Source organism: Rhopalosiphum maidis, chromosome 3 (assembly GCF_003676215.2).
Source record: "Rhopalosiphum maidis isolate BTI-1 chromosome 3, ASM367621v3, whole genome shotgun sequence".
Lineage (NCBI taxonomy): Eukaryota > Metazoa > Arthropoda > Insecta > Hemiptera > Aphididae > Rhopalosiphum > Rhopalosiphum maidis.
In genome coordinates this window covers 59,936,454-59,959,200 of record NC_040879.1, presented here as the reverse complement: position 1 = coordinate 59,959,200, position 22,747 = coordinate 59,936,454, and the positions used below count along the sequence as shown (strand labels likewise).

The 22,747-nt window shown below is 26.6% G+C and overlaps 1 protein-coding gene across 1 annotated transcript; it reads left to right on the top strand.

Annotated features, from left to right (window-relative positions):
- Positions 1–17,215: 17,215 nt before the first annotated feature.
- Positions 17,216–19,892, top strand: LOC113559255 (cathepsin B-like cysteine proteinase). Its single transcript, XM_026964909.1, has 5 exons — positions 17,216–17,436; positions 17,521–17,721; positions 19,185–19,332; positions 19,398–19,508; positions 19,597–19,892. The coding sequence occupies exons 1-5, from the start codon at positions 17,218–17,220 to the stop codon at positions 19,806–19,808; spliced, it is 891 nt and encodes a 296-aa protein (XP_026820710.1). The 5' UTR covers positions 17,216–17,217; the 3' UTR covers positions 19,809–19,892.
- The last annotated feature ends 2,855 nt before the right edge of the window (positions 19,893–22,747 follow it).

Sequence of the window (22,747 nt, the reverse complement as noted above, 5' to 3'; positions counted from 1 at the left end):
TTTTCGCGAAAACTGCTAGAAGAGCCAGCCGTATATTGAATTTACTTTTCTAGAACGGACTGTCCGGGTAAGAGCGAAATTCGACAGTTTTGAGCCGAGAGATGGCTAGAGAAGGACAATTTGCCTTTCATAGTTTCATATTTAAATATGTGTTTTAGTTAAATATATAGACAGTGAAATATTACTTATTATTACTGTAACTAATTATTGTGTTGTATGTTTTATCTTTTGTCGGTCCACATTATAATCCTCATTTAATATTTTTGACGAGATAAAACAGTAATAACGATTCATATTGGATTTACTCGACTTTTTACTCGACTTCATGAGGTGCGCCCGTAAAACAAATTAACAAATGTAAAAAACGGAGTACGATGTATTTAGGTTTGAGCAGTGTCAGGATATCGAGTTTACTCGGTAGCTACGACTAATAGTAGACAGCGGGCTGTTCGTATACAAATAATAATCAAAGCAATTTCTGCTTGTGGCTGTATAGGGAAATATATTGAATGATATTGATTTAAAGACATTATTGACACTGTTAAAAATAAAAGTGATTTATTAGATAAAAAAATTGAAAAATATGTACTTACAGTTTTTTGTCAATGTTAATATTATATTGTCTAAAAAATATAAAAACACAATTATTTTAGACATGCAATTTAACGATGTTAATAATTATTATTTTGTTATTGTACGTATTTAAAGTTTTGATGAGCAAAGCGAAGTGGCAGTGAGATCGGCAATTCACGATTCCGCACAAAACTAATTTGCGACATGCCGGTTGTATTACAAAAATTATTTTAAATATTTAAATGGTTGATATTTATACTACATATAAGTCGTATTATAACATTATTTTAGTTTTACCCCAAATACTAGCTTATCTGAATAGTTTACAGTATATTACATATATGTTTTATCTGGACTCATCAATACCTGTCCAATACCTGTTCGTACGTATAAATCGCATTATTGTGATTTACTTAAGTCAGATCAATTACTTTATATAATTACCGGAAAATATTGAACGCGAAAGAAAAATAACGTATCTATGGAATTCACCATAAATGCATACAAGTATGAAACAAATCAAATTGCGATATCATTCAATTTTTATCACAAGTTGGTTCTCATCAATATCAAGGAAAAAAATTGTAACTACTTATTTTAACTAATTTGACTATTTTTGTATTATTTTATTGTTACTTCAACTATAGAGTACATATGAGTATTAATGCATAGAAACATTAAAAACCAAATTACAATATTATTTACGACAGAATTGAAATACATTATTCTGTATAATTTATTTTTAATAATTTGTTTTATTTAATATTATTACTATAATTATTTTTCTTCATAATTGGCAACGTCGCCACAGTTTTTCTGCGGAATCGGGTAGGTAAAAAGATATATTGTGTGGAATCGTGTGCTGTCCAGTGAGATATTTTGAAATATGTTGTTAGTTTGGACAAACTCAGCTCAACTAAAATTCAAATATTTTTTTGCAACTATAATAACTACTTGCTATTTTTAATATTAGAGTGAATCGATTTGTTTAAATGTAACAACATTTTTTACGTTTTGTTGGTGTTTTTTTCGATGCTTTAATTTTTAAGTGAGTTATATAAAAATTTTAAATCATAATATTTTACAGGCTTTAACTCATTTTAAAACTATAAAATAAGTATAAAATAAACTGCTATACCGAATAACGCAGACGATTTTATTGATAGATAATTTTAAATTTGTTAGTTGGGATACATTGAATATTATATAATGTTGAAAGTGAAAGATGACAAAGCTGTTAACTGTTGAACATACAATGTCGTACACGCTGATCGTTGCTATGTTACGCACGTATTAGACGGAGGGAACAAACGAGGGTGTGACGTCCTTTTGAAACGAATCAATATAATATTTAGCTGGGTACCCTATAGATGCCAACAAAATAGTGCGGGTATATCAACGTCCAACAGTAATCTCGATTCGGCGCCGAACCTCATCCGGGAGGGTGGTAAATGGCAATATTCGTCATTGTGTGTTCGGAAAATCAATACTATTGGCGCTCTGTTGCCATATACAAACCGGGGGTAGGTTATACTTATATGTTTTATAAGAGGAGTATAATATTTCAACGACGAGGCTATTGCGAAAGAAAAATGAGTTTTTTTGCTAACCCCCACTGATATATTTACCCACGAAAATTGTAGAATAGTTTTATTTGTTTTAGCTCAACGTTTTTGTTCCCTTATAAAATACATCTCGTCAATCTCGTGTATTAAAAATATATTGATATTTTAAATAAACGTTGGTTAGTCAGTGGTATTTGAAATGTCTGAATTAAAAAATAAATATTTTCAAACAATGCAATATATAACTATGAAGGTAACAATTTTCATCTAAAAAATTAGATATCTTGTTCCTATACTGTTCACCCCCCTTCATCAAAAAAATGTCAATAAATCTAGAACATTTTCTTTTATTATCAAAATTAGAGTTTTTATTTTAAATACAGTAGAAATTCTTTTAACCGGCACTGTTGGTCGGGGACCGGGACAATGACGGTTAACAGAAATACAATAATACAAAACATAGTTTTTCAATAAACGTAAATATTTTACAACGTCATTTAAAAATAATAAATTCTAATAATATATAATATATATAATATGTAAAAAAATAATAGTATACTAAAAAATACTAAACAAAATAATCCGTCATCTTCTGTTTTTTTTTTTTTTTAATGCACGAGCTTTTGAGCGGTCATGTTTTGTATTTTACATTTTTACAAAGAAGTAAGACCTGCGTTGAATTTGTCTACTCTTGTACCTCAAACTAATCAATGCATTTTGATAACATTGCTTTTCTGCGTGGCTAGATGGTGGTTTTAAGTCAATTGTCAAACACTTAATCTTCGAAGTCATCATCAACTTCTTCGTCAACGGCAGTGGCATTAAAAATAATTTGATCAACATTCAAAATTTCAATGATCGCATCATTAATTTTTTTTTGACGTTGACCGATGACGGATAGCAGAGAGTGACGGTAAATCGAATTACGATTAAACGAGTTTCTACTGTAGCTGTATTAGTCAGCAATCAAACATTGGCCGGGCATAAATGAAACAGGTGGGCAATCCCTCTGTGGCGGAATAAATGAATATGCGGTTATGATTTGAATATTAGTAAGCCACCCTAACATAACTGGTTCAATCTATTATCTAAAATTATTTTAAATAATCAAAATCAGTTGAATATTTTTTTTTGACTTTATAAGATTTAATCATACACCGCCTTTTATAATATATAATAATGGCACCGTATCTTAAAATATTCTTATGTTCAGGATAGTATCCCAAATAATATTTGTGCGAAATTCGGTTCCAATCCATTGATCAATTGCTATCACAAACATATTTGCAGTCTTGTAAAGAATACTTTTATTTTGTATTCGAGTAAACGGTTAAAAAAGTATTCAGAATACGTATTCGAATAATTTTCAAAAAAAATATTTAGAATACATTCTGGAATACTAAAAAAATGATTCGAATACTTTGAGAATACTATTAATTATTAATACTTATTTTGCTCAAAATACGGATAATATCTACACTGGCAATAACAAATTACTATCACTATTGTCTATTTATCGGATTTTTTGTGCTAATACATTAATATCATCATAGACGTTCGCACATAAATTCAACTAGTATAAGATCTATGGGCTATAAAAACACTAAAAAAAGATATTCAGAATACATATTCGAATATATTTTTTAAATGTATTTAGAATAGTATTCAAATACTTTTATTCGAATACTTTACAAAACTGCATATTTGCATATGCGTCATTTAGATATAGGTAACCCGACCAATAATATAATATATATATTAGAATATCTATTACAATCTAACTGTCTATCATTCTCGTATTGTTTTAGTTGAAATTGTCTTAATTGTTTTTTAATAAAATTGGTCGAGTATTTTTTATATAATATAATATTTAAACCGTACATTTGGACTTCATAAACAGAAATTTGGTGAAATTACTGGGGGGCTAAAACTTGTACTTTAAACTTATGGGGGGTTAGTCCCCTTCAAGCCCCCTGGATTTCCGTCTATGTTTGTCTCTTATGTATAATAATTATTAGCTGTAACTCAATTTTAAATTTATGTATAATACTTATCTATTAGCCTAAATAATAAAATATAATACAATACGGTTAAAAATATCCAACCATAATAATTATTTTATTATATGTAACTATGTAAATGTATAAATAAAAAAAGATTCAAAATAAACCTAACCTACAGTGGTTGAGATACAAAGCTACAAACTCTCACTGAATCTCAAAGAATCTACTGATATAACTTTCATTTAAAATGATCCAGTTGTTTTTGAGTCTATTCTAGACAAGGAAAGGTACATTTATTTATATATTATACTGCAGATAACTATTTTAAAAACTGGATTTCTAGAAAAATGTAAAGGTTTACATTTGTGTGTAATCATGTTGATACAAATATTATAAGCGTATGTACGTATAGGTTCATATGAGTATAATTAATAATAAATTATGCTTACTCAGTCAAAATTACGAGATTATGACGTATCATCTATTTTACTTATTAGTGCCATACTGAATATAGTTCACAACATTACAATAGCAAAGGTTACGGGTGCTGAACATATTATAGACAAAATTCCTGGTATATTATAATTTATAAGCATGATATATATTTTAATATTTGGAAGATAACTGACATTATTCTATTCCAAAAACTGTGTAAATTAAAATTGAAAGCCCTTTTTTTTGTTTCGTTTTTGAAGGAAAATTATTTAATTTGTATGTATAATATTTTTTAATTAATCATAAAAATAAAGATTATACTTAAAATTAAAACGGTGAAAAAGTATTATATTATAATACTTAACTATAAATGTATGTGGTTAACACATACGTATTCATTAAATATTATATATTACTATAATATTCATATCAATATTGACCATATTATGTTATTTCAATTCACATGAGTTTTTTATTTCCGTTGATTTTTTTTTTCTATCGTGTATGTGATGTATTTACTTTTTACGTGTTTTTTTTTACCGAACACCTATCATATCTTAGGATTCATAAGATTTATTCATAAATTATGAATATAGGTATTTATTTAGTATTTACAATGTCATTCCATAGACTTACTTTAAATAATAAATTGTATTTTATTTGTACGCGAATATACTGTTTGTAATGACATTGAAACAACTAACTTTTTGTTATTGTATACAAAACATAGAATTCGTCATGCAAAAAAGAAATCGCTACAATATTATAATACTGCCATAATAGCGTATTAGCATGTATTATTTGATTTAGGAAAATTAAAAAGGACGATAGGGTCATAAGTGCAGTTTTAGGGGGGCTTGGGGGATAACCCCTCTTAAAATCAATCATAGCCCCCCAAAATGGTTTGTATACATCCCATTCCCACTTTATATATCTCAGAGAGCATACACACAGTACATGCATGCAAATTATAAAAGCCTCCCCAAATTTAATTTGTTTGCGATCTGCAGTAGTAGTAAATATTTAGATTTTTTATATTATAAAGTCATAGCTAGGATGTTTGAAAACAAAAATAATTAATATCGCTGGTAATAAAACCTTTTATACTATTGTAATTTGCAGTACATTATTGAAGGTAAAAAAGTCCGTGGAAAATATAATTAATTAATATATAAATATTTTGCTTATTATTATTATGAATTAATAGTAGTCACTATTACGCTTTTTCTTGTTCATGTATAATTCGTCAACGTAATTCGTCCTAAATTCGTCAATGAAAATTGTATATGATTTTATAAATTTAACAACTTGTTGCTTAGTAACAATAGTAACTTGCACTACTCGACCTAACCTCATAATTATAAATCAGGACAGGCACGTGTACAAAAAAAATTTCAGGGGGGGTTACAAAATTTAGCATTACAAATTATGCCACAACATAATAAAACAATTTTGTTCTCGTTAATCGAAATTATTTCGGGTGAGGGGAGGTTGAACCCCAAACCCCCCTTTTATACGTACCTGGATCAGGAGGTCTATTTTGTACGTCATACGAATGTTAACAAAAATTCATCGTAAGATTGACTTTCATTCATACGCATATTTTTCGTGTGGCTCACAAAGATGGCATTTATACATCATCTGTACGAAATAAATGTTCGTTTATGATTATTTGGTAACTTTATTTATACGACGAAATTGCTCATATCTTCATTCGAGTGATTATAATATAATTGCAACGTATTATAAGTAGGGTCTGTTAAAGTCGGTTTTCGTATAAAACAATAAAATAAATATTATCTCAAGTTTACATTATCATAGTTACGTAATCATTTGTGTAACTGTTAGTTATAAAACACATTGTTAATGTACATTTATAATTGTTTCAATTTTAATAAAATATATAATTTAATACAATTTTATTGACTAAATGGATGATTTGGACTTGTTATAAAATCTTGCCGCTATAGAAGCATCAGCTATAAAGCATTAAAAATGAAAAAGGTGCCGTCGATACCCTAGACAAGTATATACTAATAAAAACTCTTTCAAAGGCCAGTTCTTAATAATATATATTTTATTTTCAGTATAATAATGTAAATACTTAAAAAATAACTATTCGTAGTCTCGTAGCCCGTAGGTACAGAAATTAATTAAATTAGTTAAAAAGTTTATTATGACATATTGATTATCAAAATTTAATTTAATAAAACGGATTATTAATATGGTATTATCTCACAAGGAATCTCCAGCAACATCAAGAGACCTAACAATCAAACGAAAAATTCGATTATTATTATTTTTTAAAACGATAACTGAAAATAACTCATATAATAAATTATAAGCTATAGGTATTGATTGATATTCGATATTTTGCGCCAGGAAGCTATCATAACGATATAGGCGTAAGTAGATATTTAGTATTAAGTCAAACTTCTGTCAGTAATCATATCAAGAAAGTTACATCAGCGCTGAATAATCGGTAGCTTTTTGATGAACACGTTTTCAAAGGAGTTTGGATGAATTCAATTGTAGTGCGAAGAGGGTAGACGTGCTTAATAATAATTATATATTATGTTATTAATATATTATAATAATAATAAACGTATACACTATAGAAACAATTTGTTAATAACATATCATAGTATCATAAATAGATAAATATATATTATTCTAGATTCAATGAAAAGTTCGGCTTTCAAGGCGTAGTTGGAGTTATTGATTGCATTCACTTTGCAATGGAGAGGCTGTTATAAGTAATAATACATTTAAATAAATTATGATGGTAGTACCAAAATATGTAGTACACGCGAATAAGGGGATTTACAGGACAGCGATGGCGAGAATATAATCCCTTACCTCCCCTCCCGGGATGGGGGGCGTCACTGTAAGTAAGAATACCGCCATAATTAATTGTTATTTAAGAACGGACGGCTATGCGATGTGCCGATGTACGAATTATATATCCTCACGACGTTCGTGTAGGTACGAAATTAAAATAATTACGTCACGACGTCATACTTTAAGTCTAAAATTAATACGAAAAATATTCACGTAGCCAAAGATTCGTAGATTTGAATTTCGTAGACTACAATATACCAAATTACGTTCTTACGAACAATACCTTCTTGAAAAATAAATAAAAATAAAATAAAATATCCGTATGACTATGGTGACCTGCAGATAAAAAATTTTTTAAAAAATAGCTCCTTCTCTGTCGTAATTGCCCAATGCGTGTAATATTCTATCCGTTTTACCTATATTTCCATAAGAATTACCTTCTATAACATTTTTTTCTTATTTAATTTGATTACTCTAATTATTTTATTATTATTATCAATTATAAAAACCAATTATTTGAAATTATAATGTCAACTCATCTAGTATGTGTCTTTATGATGAAAATACTTTGATATTGAAGAATTTAAAGTAAACTTAAACTAAAGTATAAATTATTTTTTAAAGGTAAAAATACCAAGTGTAAAATTTAAATACATATGATTTAGTATATCTTAAATCGTGCTACCAACCAATAAAATATTAGGTCGAACCATAAAATATAAATTTATAATCAAATTATAAAAAACAGTAAAAACACATAAACACGTATTAGCCCATAATAATTTAAAAAAAAACAGTACAATATCATGTACTTAACATTATTGTTAAGGACACTAGGACACACGTCAAAAAAGAGTACTGTCCTACGAAAAAGAGTACGTCTAGTCACCATACGTATGACATTCAAAATAGCCGGAGTTTAATATTTTCACGTTCATATAAAGGCACCACACGATAGATGTTTTTTATACACCAACACTCGTACTAAAAGTTAATGTCGTTTTAAGTTTATCTATATCGCGGCGCAATAGACGCACTTCACTCATATACAATATTATAATATATATTATACAGGTAGGTAGTGCTAAAAATGTATATAAATCAAAATACGACGAAACGATCAGATAATATATTATAATTTGTATTCTCTAATCTTAACGATTTTCTTCTCCGCTAAGTGTCTTAGTGTTTTAATAATAATAGGTAGGTTAGGTACTCATCGGTAAAGTTTCAGTGAATTATTTTCGATGGGCGTTGTCAAAAAATAATAACTGAATAGGTACCAACACGGTGTACTTCGAGTGTCACGCACGCCGGTCGGCGGAAACGAGTGTTTGTATAATATTATTGTGTATTTTATAAATTCAAAGAATAGCTGATATTTTATACAATACACAAATAACATACGACTAATAGGTACGATTCGTCTGATAAAGTTGTGTGAATATATAATCGATGTCACGATGAGTCGCGGGATTGCAGTCGACGCGCGACGTATTAGTAGCTTTTTTTCGAATAATAACATCACAACAATAATGTAATATCATACTGATTATAATGTTCAGCGACGGATCCAGAGTATGAAGGGGGGGAGAGTATGTGTTTTATTTTAATTTATTGATATAAACGCCTTTAAGGCTCAAGTACAGTTCAGTGATATAATAAAGTTAACAGTACAAGGTTATATACGAACATAATGATATAAGTAACAGCTTTAAATACTGAATATAAAGTAACAATTAATTTCAATGAAAATCAATAACATTGGCTATGGAAAAGATAGTTACAACATATTAAGGAAACTTAGCTTATTAATTATAAACAGGGCTCGGGACTTAAAGCATTTGCTTATTTTTATGGATTGGCTTAAAATGTAGCAGAGTGCTATGGAAATGTATGTCATGATAAAACACGTTCAATTATTAAATTTGAAAGCGCTTTTTTTTAGATTTTTTTCAACGATTTTTTAAAAATATGCTTATCTCCAGTTTTTTAATAATTATTTTCGCTTTTTTTAATCAGTTTTTCTACTTTTTATGAGTTTTTCGGAAAATCTATAAACAATAAGGCAAAATGTCTCGAAAGTGAAATTTGATTTTTGTATAATATAAAGATTTAATTTTTAAATAAATCATTTTGTTTCAATATTTTTTTGTAGTCTTTAATTATATTATTTTTACCTACCACAGTTACAAATTATTTGTATTAGGTACCTATTTTATCATGTAAAAAGAATGTTTTTTTTTTTTATTAATTATTTTTGCTCAAATTTAAGTTTTTTAAATGCTTATTTGAGTGCTTATAATGATCTTTTTAAGTGCTATAAGTCCCGAACCCTGATTATAAATTACGCGTATATAAAATAGATCTACATTTCTCAACTTATTACATTTTCGAGCAATACGATCTAGGGAATTATTGTATCCATATGAAGTACGATGAAATTGTATTGAAAACGTAAGACGGTGCGCGATGCCATGAATATATTGGGGAACATTAAATTTTAATGAATGCAATAAATCTGGACTGGATATAATACCATTAATTAATTTAGACATAAAGCGAATATCTATAGATTTACGTCTAGTAGCAAGAGATTCTAAATTAATACTGGTTTGGATTGACGATGCGAACTTTATGATTTAAAATGTACTAAAAAACTTTACAGATGCATTATCATCAAAAAAAAGTCAGTATAAAATAAAAGTATTTTAAAGAATTATAATTTAAAAAATATATATCAAGGGTACAATATTTTAAATCAAAGATATTATTAATCGAGTGCAACGTGCGTACTGCACAGAACATGTACAATAACGTATTTATAAAACGAAAACAGATAGCTATATAACAATAATTCATTAATTTCGTGTAATATATATTTCGTAAAATTATGTGTACCTTTTTTACTATCAGACGCCGTTTTCGCCATCGGCAAGACAGTGCATTTTATCGGCTGCCGAAAACAGACGTCTTACAAAGACATGCCAAAGTTTACAGGGGGGGAGGGGGCTTTCATCCCTTTGTCTTCCCCTTGGATCCATACCGGCTTACTACAATAGCATTACCTATTCGAAAAATGGGTTGAGATACTTAGAAGTATACTCTACTTACATCTTATGATTGTACGGCCAACGGGTCGTCCCGATTATGGAATATTTATATGAGACTCATGCCTCAAAAATCAAAATAATAATAGGTAACTATATTTATTATCACGTCTTTATGTCATATAATACTATATAAATTTGAGAAACTTTACGAAAAAAGTCACTGGTTACCGACATACCATTAATTATTGCCGATTAGGACACTATATTATTATGGGCGTATTAAATTTTAATTCAATAATGTATTATAATAATATGAATAATAATTAATAATAATGAATAATATAATGTATATGAAAAACAATTCTGAGCAGAGATGGTTTATTAGTACTAAGTATATTTCTTGATATTTTATTTTGATTTAGTCATTTATTTTTATTTTAGTATTCTAGTAGGTAGATATAATTTTTCCCAAAATATTTTATTTATTTTATTATAATAATATATAATTATACTGTATTATATCAACTTATATAATTCAAAATAATATAATATACTTGAAAGTTTTAAGTTCTACAAATAATTTTTTTTAAATTATAAAAAAATAATTAATATTATTATTTATTGTTTAAATAAATAATTTCATCCAAATTTGAACTTACAAAGTCTATAAAATATAATTGCCTTTGTATTATATTTCTTATATTTTATGGTTTCAATATGAATTACTTATGAAAAATCTTGTATTCCTTTTTTAAAACTTAGATGTAAAAAGAAAAGTTTTTATGAATTTTAACTACAGAATAGTTAAGTTTGGATTTTTTTTTTTACAATTTTGAAGAATTTTGTATTTGTATTTTTAAACAAAAATAAGAAAAACTTGTGTGGAATCTTGTAATAAAATTTCAAGAATTTTGACTCATCGAATAATTTTTTATCGAAATGTATATAAAAAACTAAAACAAATTGAAAATGTCTCTCTTGCTTATAAATAGTTCAAAGAGAATTTAAATGTTTTGAAAATTTTATCATATGTATAATGATTAATGAATATAATAATTTTTATATACAATAAAATATCAAAAATTTTTTGAGGAGAAATAGTTATTTTACGTGTGAATGTCGTAAAAATTTGAACTTGAAATGTTCATAAACAATCAATATGAATTTTTGGTAGATTTTTATTTGTATAAATTATAAGCTCTTATTTATGAAAAAATAAATTCTAACTACAATATAATTTGTACATTTTTGAGATTTTTATGAATTTTATCACTTTAAAATCTAAACGTTTATAAAAAAACACTGTGTTTATATATTTTCAATATTTTTTAATTGAAAAATAAATAACTTATAAAGTTATTTTGTATTAAATTTTAAGTATTTATACCTAGTAAAGAATTTTTACTTTGCATTTATTGAAAAAAAAAAAAAACAAAATCAAGTTGGTCGAAAATCAAATTTGCATAAAATTTCACATTTTTGCTTAATTTTTTTTTTCTCGATTATAAAATATAGTAATTTGAATTTTTACGTTTGATTCTCAAAGTACCAACCAGATTCACGTTGCTATCAGAAACCTTCCCCATTTTTATTGTCCAAAAAGTTTATGAGAACAGATCATACAATAACGCACAAGGGTCGATTTTTTGTCTAATTTGACTCGACTGTCTCGACTATACATACATTATTTTTGCTTTTTATCATTTATAGAAAAAAAATCACATAAATAAATAGGACAAAATGGGCTAAAATATTTTAAAAATTATCATATTTAGAAAATGCTAATTCTAAAAATTAGTGAACAATTTAAATTGAATATTATAATAAATATTATATTATATAATTTGTATTGCATTCAGTAAATAATAATATCATAAAACAAAATCGATTTTGTTAAAAGCTGGTTTTGTGTAAAAAATATTGTTTTACTTTGTTTTATTTTTGTTTTTATTAATTATTTAAAAAATAGTATTTAATGAGAATTTTTTTTTGTTCCACTTGAATTATACTAGATTCGACAAGAATGGTATTTTATAGAATTGAACTATATTTTCTATAATACAAATTATTTTCAAATCATTGTAAAAATGTAAAAACAATTAAATCATCGTTCTGCTTGGAATCTAAAATAAGCTTTTTCTAAAACTGTTTTATTGGAATATTTTCAAATAAGAAAAATAATTAAACTACTAAAATTAATTTTTTTTTTTTAATTTTAGACAAAATTAAATAACATTGTATATTTTTCTTACACACGATCAGCAATTGCGTTCACTCTTATTTATTATAATTAATATCGAAAACTAATTTACAAACGGAAATTGTTCAAGTAAATATGAATAATTTTACCCTGAAGTCAAGATTGAAATTAATTTATCAGAGCTTTGTTGTAGTCGGGCTTTACATTTTAAATTAAACATCAAACAATATAAACATACATGTACAAAGTAGTAAAATTATAAATTATTACTATGATTACTATGGATGTATTATTATTTTATAGATATGTAATAATAATTTCGATTCGTCGTGCGTATAATTGGGTGGCAGTGTACCATACTATACCGTCTTGATACTTCCGAATAGATTCATTTTTATTATTATTTATAAATAAACGCTTTGTAATTTATTATTATAAGTTATAACGGTGTTAATTGGAAAATATATTATACAGGTAAATATTACATTGCAATTTAATGGAGAATAATTGCGTCTAATGGCCATCTCACTTGACTCATATTTCCAGTAAATTGAGCAATGACAATTTCATTACAATTGGTATTATACGACACTCCACGAAAAATATTATTAATTTCATGAGTATGCTTATTATAGGTATATCATATTCTTAAAGTACCTATATAGTTGTCTTCATCTTTCAAGTTTTCTGTAATTGATACTTTGGTGATAAATAAAGTGAATTTAGTATGTATTCATGTAAATTTAGACTAAATTAACTGTTTAATATTTATAGTCAATGGTTTAATTAGGGTTAATTTTTAGAGGTTGCAATAGATAGTAGCAAAGATGTGTAAAAATAATAAAATACACTTGCGCCAATATTCGTATTTTATAATTTAAATAATATAAATATTAGAAAGTTATTTAAAACTAATTTACCAATAAAAGTTAATTTAACAATGTATGTACATAATTTTTATAACTTACTAATAAGTTATGCCTATCTAATATATTTTGTCAATAATAAATATTAACTTATTTAATTTAAAAAAATGCATAGTGAGTGCCCGGAGAGTGCAGGGTACAATAGCCTTGTATCTTATTTTAAGAAAAATCGTATATTATATTATTAAAGCGGTGGCATGGTCGTCATTTCAGTTATTTAATAGGTTCACCAAATTGATAGAACGCAAAAATAAAATATTTATTAGACCAATAACTATGTTTAGATTGCAAAACTAATAAATATAAAAAAAAAAAAAAATCATTTTTGTCACTATCATTGTTATTTAATAATATTTAAAACAAATATATTGTATCAAAATAGGTGTTTTAATTGACCAAATACTTCAATTTTAAAATAGACCTAAAAACATATTTTATAGGCCTATTTTATAAATGTATTATTGATTGCTGTTTTTACGTATGGACCGATAAACTAATGGCAAAACTGCAAAAGTAAACACCAACAATAATACATATTACAATTTACGTGTACTTATACTTAGAGATAATAGATTAAATATTAAAATTAGGAATATTTTTTTTTTATAAATAAAGAATTATCCTTAATTTAATAGGACGCATTGGCGTATTGAAATTTAAGATGGGCCATAACTCATAATAATTTAGGTCAACATTTGTATATTCCGCAACAAGGAAAATGACGCCCCTTCGTGGTGGTGGTAAATTAAATTAACGTGTTCAAAATAGATTTAGTATTTTCTTAATTATTAGTCGGAAAATTATGATTGTTACTTTGGTGGGCAGAAGAATAATTATTCTTAGGCCGATTGAGTACACTTTTGATTATATTAAATATTTACGAGAATAATACTTGACAATTTTGTAAATTTTAAATATCTGTAAATAATAAAATAAAAATTTTCAGTTTATTAAAATCTGTGAAGTATCTCTGTAATGGATCTGGTTTATATGATCAATACGAATCCAATAATGATTTTAAGTAGCGATGATGTGTTAGATTCTATATTTTATAATTAAATTATACTATTAATTATAAGACATTAGTATAGTACGCGGTATAGCTTACACTATTTTTTCTTACAACTTATAAGTCATACTGTAGAAATGTTTGTGAATAGATTTGTGGATTATATAAATTGCATTTACATTTAATCTGAATATTTTGATAATGATATTTTCTATAGTAAATAATGTAATGTTTCAAATTCCTACGATTAAAATTTTTTAAATTATATTAAGGTAACTAACAGCATTGTCTTTCGTAAATATTTAAGTTTAATATAAAGTTCATTAAGATTTGAATTTTAAGCGCTTGTAAAAAGTAATATCAATGCATTTTATTTATTTATTATTATATTATTATATTTAAACAGATATATATATATTATATTATTCACTTACAGTGAACCTTGCATAACATTTTTAAAATTTTAACAATAATATCATATTATAATAATTAAACACTAATAATAAAATAAATCATAAAATATGTTTAGTGATGTAGGCTGATAGACTGTTTCCGTTCAGAATCATTTTTTAAGCAATGATATCTTAAATGATTTATAATTCAAATTTAACACAACTATAACAGTGATTCACTTCACACAGTCGACACCTTTTATACAGAACATTGGCACTCTTTTCTTGGTATTGAATTTTTTCAATAACTTCTGCAGCAATGTCCATTAGTTAAAACCAGTGACGTATTTATTAATTTAGCATCGCCTATTTTCCATTGAAATTTAACTACATTGACAGAATTACGAGGTGCTAGGTGACGTAGCATAATACTATTAACACCCCACAAAAATGCTTCTTATTTTAGAGCCCTTAAACAAGACTTATTATAAATTTGTTTAGAAAATGTTTTTATTAGGTTCTTTGAACCTTGAGCACTAGTGTCCTTTTATGGTAATCAGAATTTTGACTCTCGGGGAAAATTCCCTTTGAGGCACCCCTAAATACTCCATTATAATACTCTAAGTTAGTATTACACACTTATACAGGGTTAATACTGTTAATAGTAATAGTAATACTTACTCGATGAGTAAAAATTACAGTAAATAATTTTCATTTGGTTTAAATGTTACAATTTTAAATTGTCTTGTCTACAAAATTTGATTTTAAAATGTTAATAGGTAGTATTTATTATGTCATATCAAAAATACTTTTTGTGTTAGGGTATGTATTTATTTTATTAATAGTAAAATTAAAAGGATAATGACAATTTTTATATATGAATTAACGTACCTATCTAATAAGATTTTTATAAAATAAATGCTTTGTCGATTTGTGATATGGATTTCTAATTCCTCGATATTACGTTACTTTTTGTGTTTATAATATAAGACCATAATGTCCATAAAAAAATGTGTAACTTAAAAATTATCAATAAATAACATTCAATATTTTTTATAAAATATTTATGTTTTAATTTATTTAACGAATTATTTTAATTGGCTATACATCCACAGTGTGTCAGTGTTACTAGAATAAAACTAAGATAGGCCTTAACCCGGATAAATCAAAGTCACTAATATAAGCCCTACGATATGATTTGTTTATAATAATTATATTATGATAACCTATATAAGATCATTGTAAAATCAAATCATTTAATAAAATAATGCTGATTCTAAAGTAATATATTTTTTTGATCAATTTTTAATTAGTTTGATTTATCACGTACACGTTTTATTGTTATAATGTATACATTTTAAATTATAAAGTGTAGTCAAAATGTTATAAATTATAGACTCAATTGTTGTGGACCGAAAACAACTTAAACAATTTCAATGTTGAAATGTTTACCACCGCACAATTATAAAATTAATGTAAAATTAATACATTAGCATGGTTTTGACCAATTCTAAGCAGGAGTGGTGAGAGGTTAGCAATGAGTTTATTATATAGACTTGTGTAAATTTCAGTGCATCACACGAGAGGATATCACATTAGAATTTTTTGTTACTGTCTGTGATTTGAGGTGTCGTTATTTTTCTATATTTTTATTTTAGTTATGCATACAAATAAACCGCAATATTTTATGCTCTTATAACTCACTTTGTGGTGTGGTATTCTATTAAAACGTTTATTAAATTATAATTCTTTATTTTATTATATTATAAATTAACCAAACACTAATAATTATCAGCTTTTTATTAACATATTCAATAAATCTATGAATTTATTGAAATATTAAGTTCGTATAAAAATATTTGTACCTAAATTAAATCGTTAAATTATTTTCTATTTTTTATGACAAATAACGTTTCATGGTCTCTCTTCACCTCAATAATTGTTATATATATATATTAATATTAATAATTTATTATTATACTTTGTAGTAAAGATTGTAAATATCATTTTAAATAAAAAATAAAAATTCTATGAAAATACTACGATAAAGCTATTTAAATATTTTATATCATTGTATATAATATATTGCACCTACTTTGTTGATTCGATAAATTATCTTGTCTAGTTTTTACGAAATTGGACGATGATATTTTATAAAATAAATAAAAACAAATATATTATGATCAATGCTAATGCTCGATTAACGTTTATTAGGCCGGTATGAACTTCGATCCGAAGACATCAAAAGAAGATATCATTAAACTGTTGGGATCTACGGGGGTGGAATCTGCCAAGAAGGCGAGTATCGACCTATTCAAAACGCACGATGACGCTTACGAAAATATTTGGATCCCAAGAAAATTCGACGCAAGGAAAAAGTGGAGACACTGCCGTACAATTGGAGAAGTTCGCGACCAAGGACACTGTGGTTCTTGCTGGGTGCGTTTATCGGCAATTTTGTTTGCGGAAAAAATCGTAAAATCAATTTAACACATTTATGAAATTATATATTTATATCCATAGGCGTTCGGAACCAGCTCAGCATTTGCTGACCGTTTGTGTATAGCCACAGACGGAGATTTCAACAAACTGTTGTCCGCCGAAGAGATAACGTTTTGTTGTCACAAGTGTGGTTTTGGATGTCACGGAGGAAACCCAATTAAAGCTTGGGAATATTTTAGTAAACATGGTCTGGTCACGGGAGGAAATTATAAATCTGGAGAGGTAATGTTATATAACGTAGTGATCAATTCGGATAAATAATAGGTACATATTATTATCTGTACATTATGGTAGTTTAATTTTCAATGATGATTTATGACCATTTATCATTTACCGAACATTTGATAAAATTTTCCGAGGTGAATTTGTTGGCGAATGAAAAATAACAAATGATAGGTATATAGAACTATATGTTTCTTAATACTAAAATGCTGTACCAGACTTGTTGATATTATATTGTACAATGATTAGTGATAATGATATCATCGATGTATATTACTATAGCATACTATTATACTACGAGTATATCATAAACGAAATGTACACGATCATAAGTTAGCTAGGGACATATTAAGCAATTGTATAGATTTAGTGAATATATAATAATATATAATATATAATACATTTTAAGGATTTAGACAATTTAAATCACACGAATACTTAAAAAATAGTAGTTGAACAAACAACGAAAAATTTTTAAGAAAAACGTTTAAAAATTAGTTTGACCATTATTTATGAAAACTTGGAGTAATCAAAAGATAAGTAGTAGGTACTAAATATACTTTAGGGGTTAAGACTAGTATTTTAATCTTTTAGGGGTAATAATTCCAATTCCATCAAGCCCCACAATTTTAGTCCATTATTATGATACCACATAATTGTTAATATTTATGATTAAGGCTGGGAATGTATGCCCTATAAAACCCTAAAAAATGCCTTAAAAAAATTATTTAATGTCATAAAAATTCTAATTAATGCACTAAAAAATGTAAGTTGATTGTTTTTATTTTTAATAAACTTAGTATACATTTTAAATAATATTTGATTAAATTAATTAAATTGAAACAAAAGAGATTAAAATAATTTTTACATAGGCTAAATTTAAACTTGGATTTCTTTTAATTTGAAAATACAATTATTTACTTATATATTTTTTTAACTATTTTGTACCTACTTTATTGTTTGTTATACAAAAAAATAATATATATATATATGTATTTAAAACTCGCATTTGGGTGTAAAATCTTAAAATACAATTTCATGTTTGAATTTTAGACCCAAAAACTCCAAAAATTCCCTAAAAACCCCATAATACCCTAAAAACAAAGTAAATGACGTTAAAATTAAAAAATGCAAAATAAATTTTCTTATTTTCATTCAAAAATACACGTTACGGGTTTATGACCAGGCGAGCATTGTACAGCAACTTCTGGAAAAAAAAAAATGAAAAATGCATCGAAATCTCAGCCCGATTATTTATATTATACGATCATAATATTATGACAAAGTGGAAGAATGCTATACTTGCAGAAAGTGTAAATACATGGTTTATGATAAATTTTTTAGTTATTTCGCGGCTATTGAAGTCGTCACAATAACGAAGTCCAATTTTGGACTTGGAGGAATCCAGTATCAGGATTTAAGTCGGTTGTTGTTTAATCGATTGTTATGTATACTTATTCTAGGGATGTGAACCATACCGAGTTCCACCCTGCCCACGTAACGAAAACGGCACTAATACATGCAGTGGTAAACCAATGGAAAAAAACCACAGATGCACGAGAATGTGTTACGGAGATCAGGACCTCGATTACAACCAAGATCACAGATATAGTATGATTTATTTTGAAAATTGATTGCTCGTGATTAAATGTGTTGGATTTATTTAATGTTTATAGCACGTGACTACTACTACCTAACTTACGGCAGCATCCAAAAGGACGTTTTGACTTACGGGCCAATTGAAGCATCATTTGATGTATATGACGATTTTCCCAGCTACAAATCGGGTAAACTAATAATATACTATAGTCATACATCATTTTTATAATTTTATTCTAACCGCACTTTTAATTTTGATTTGACGATGGATTTTAGGTGTTTACGTAAAATCAGAAAATGCTACATACTTGGGAGGACACGCCGTAAAATTGATCGGTTGGGGTGAAGAAGATGGAATCCCGTATTGGTTAATGGTCAATTCGTGGAACGCACAATGGGGTGACAAAGGTCTTTTCAAAATTCAACGAGGCACAAACGAATGTAATGTCGATAATTCGATGACTGGTGGTGTACCAGTGACTAACTAATTGTAGTAGCTATCTAATAAAATAAGAGCAGTGCTGTCATATTGCGTATTTTATGTTTAATTATAATAATTTTATTATTTAACATTTTGTTCTTATTGATTACTCTGCAGTAGATATACTATTTAACATTAACATACTGTAATGATATATGCTCACACATCATAATTTATTGTATATTTTATTATTTCATTAAATAAATAACGGTAAAGTTGTCGCACGCAGATAGCCGTCTATAAATATCAATAATCCCAATTGATCATTGATGAAAGAGACGATTTACATTGTTTGGTCACGTAGGAACTTACACGTTATTGCGGCAATATGGCGTAAAGCGTATGAACTATTTCGTGTGTTGCCAGAGACAAGGGATGGTCCAATGAGGCTCTCCATCCTCGGGAAGAAAGTCGATTTCTTTAAGGATGCGGAGGCCTTTGTTGGAGCCGCCTGAGACACTGGCAGGTTTGACCACGTCGTCCTCTCTCATTAGTGCAGATGCACCACCCTTTTGGGTAATGTCTCTCTCCTGAGTGCAGGAGCACCAGTAATTTTAATAATATCTCTTTTATGAGTGCAAACGCACCATTAGTAATTAGTAATATCTCTTAAGAACGCATGAGCACCAAATAATTTAATAATATACCCTTCAAGAATGCACGAGCACCAGATACACCCACCACACCGGAGACTGACTGCGAGCGACAACTGAACCATTTTCACTTCAACGAAATACTTCAGTGTTGTTTTTTTATTTGGATCCGTGTGATTAACACATTCCAGTTTTATTAAGACAACTACAGGTTAACGAGTTCAACAGCGAATAAGGTAAGGTGCATGAGTATTATTTTATTTGCGTTGATTTGTATAAATCTGCTTTCCTACATTTAATCACTACAGTGTATTTGATCATATTCTCGAATCACGATCTCGAGAACCCTCCGACAATCAGGAGGAAGGCAATAATGTAATTTTAAATAATTTTAATATTTAAATCTGATAGGTGACTTTATTCTCCAGCACTTATAAGTGTAGGGAAGAAGGTTCCGACATTTATTCAAGGCTTGTGTCCCTTGTATTTGTCTCTTTAAAATTAATATATTCTTACCTTAGGTTTCCTCTTTATTTACTTTATTTTTAATTTCTCTTATTTTTGCGTTATTACAATACTATAAGTAAAGTTAATGTAAAACTTATAAGTGCATATATCTAACTATTTCACCTAGTCTATTATTTACCTATTTAATACCTTTAATGACTACAGAAAAAATTAGAAAATGAATAGGCACTTTCTTAATATAATTTTGTTTAAACAGTTAATCATTATTCTGTATGATTTTTTTTTAATTAAATAAAAATAAAATATATTATAATATAGACACAACATTTGTTGTATAATGAAAACTTTTTCATAAACGTTTAAAGTTAAAATATTGATGGTATTTAACAAAATTATAAAAATTATGAAAATGTGTAAATTATTATTTATAGTTAAAAACTCATATAGTTTTTATTATATTGTAATAGCTACTGTTTAAAAATTTAATAAATCTTCGTCAAAAGTTATTTAACTGGAATTAAAAGAAAGTTAGGTATTTATTTTTTTAAACAAAAATCTTTTGGTGAAATTATGTAGTATTCAAAGTAAAATAACAACTTATTCTCAATTGATTTTAGTTGCTTTTTTTAATTAAAAAAATATTAATCAATCATTGACACTTAAAACTTTTCACCATTACGTATATAATCATATTAGAATAAGTTTCTTAGAATTTCTAGACTAATTTTAAGGTGTTTGTTCTATGTATCCATTCACACCACTCTACGGTACATACACACTTCAACACTTGAAACTTGCAGTATACACAACGCGTCTTAATTTTTTTTTTTTTTAAATTTGTGACCTATTTATAGTTTAATTACATTTACTATATTGATATTTAATTTTTACGTTGTAGTTGATTTTATATTTTAATGAATTTACTAAAAATCTAAATGTGCTTTGGAGTGTTAAGAAGACAAAATTGTGTGTATTATGAAATAATAAAGATTTAACGAAACTAGACGTTTACTGAAAACTGTAGAATTGATTTTATAATCATGTGTTTGTGTGTTATTTATTTGTTAGAAAACATGAAATTTAGCAGAAAAATGCTTCGATTTCAACATAAATATTTTTACTGGTAAGAAATTGAATATAGTTAGTATTTGTAGAAGTATACAATTAACAATTCTTTGTACTTTTTTTAAAAATTGAAAACAATAAAAATATAAGAAACAAGGAAATTTTTATGTTTAGTTTACAATGAATTCAATTTTCTTATTTATTTACAATAATTTAAAAACAATCATATGTAATTGAAATCTGTACAAATTGATTTTATTAGAATATTGACTATACTATATACCTATACAATGGTTAGGTATGCATGATATATAATACGTAATCTAACCTATGGTATATCATTTTTCAAAAATATTTTTCTATTCATTTCAATAAAAAAACAGTTCCCTTAATTAAAATTCTTAACGTGCAATATAAAGTCCACAAGAAAATGTTATTATAGGTATTTAAAAATATTACAAATACATTGGTATGATTTATTAACAAGTATTTAAAATTAAAAAATGTTGATAAAATTCGTTTATTTAAAAATTATTTTGTAATTAAAGGGCCATAATAAGGTATTTAATGTTAAAAGATAATCTGAAAAATAAATAACACAATTTTTTTTGTAGACATATTGTTAAGTTTAAATTTAAACGAAATTAGATAACAATGTTAGTTTATTTTATTTTAATTCAAAAATATTTTTTGTTTGTATTTAAATTGCCTATATGATTTTATTTTATATACACAATATGCCACAATGATAATATCAAAATATTTTGATTGATTTTATGCTATTTATACCATGAACAATGAACATACATACTTACACCGT

Excerpts from the sequence above, each read along its gene's own strand:
- LOC113559255 (XM_026964909.1), top strand. The coding sequence starts at position 17,218 with ATGAACTTCGATCCGAAGACATCAAAAGAAGATATCATTAAACTGTTG. Across the intron at positions 17,437-17,520 it reads GACACTGTGGTTCTTGCTGG|GCGTTCGGAACCAGCTCAGC; the intron begins GTGCGTTTATCG and ends TTATATCCATAG. Across the intron at positions 19,333-19,397 it reads CAACCAAGATCACAGATATA|CACGTGACTACTACTACCTA; the intron begins GTATGATTTATT and ends TAATGTTTATAG.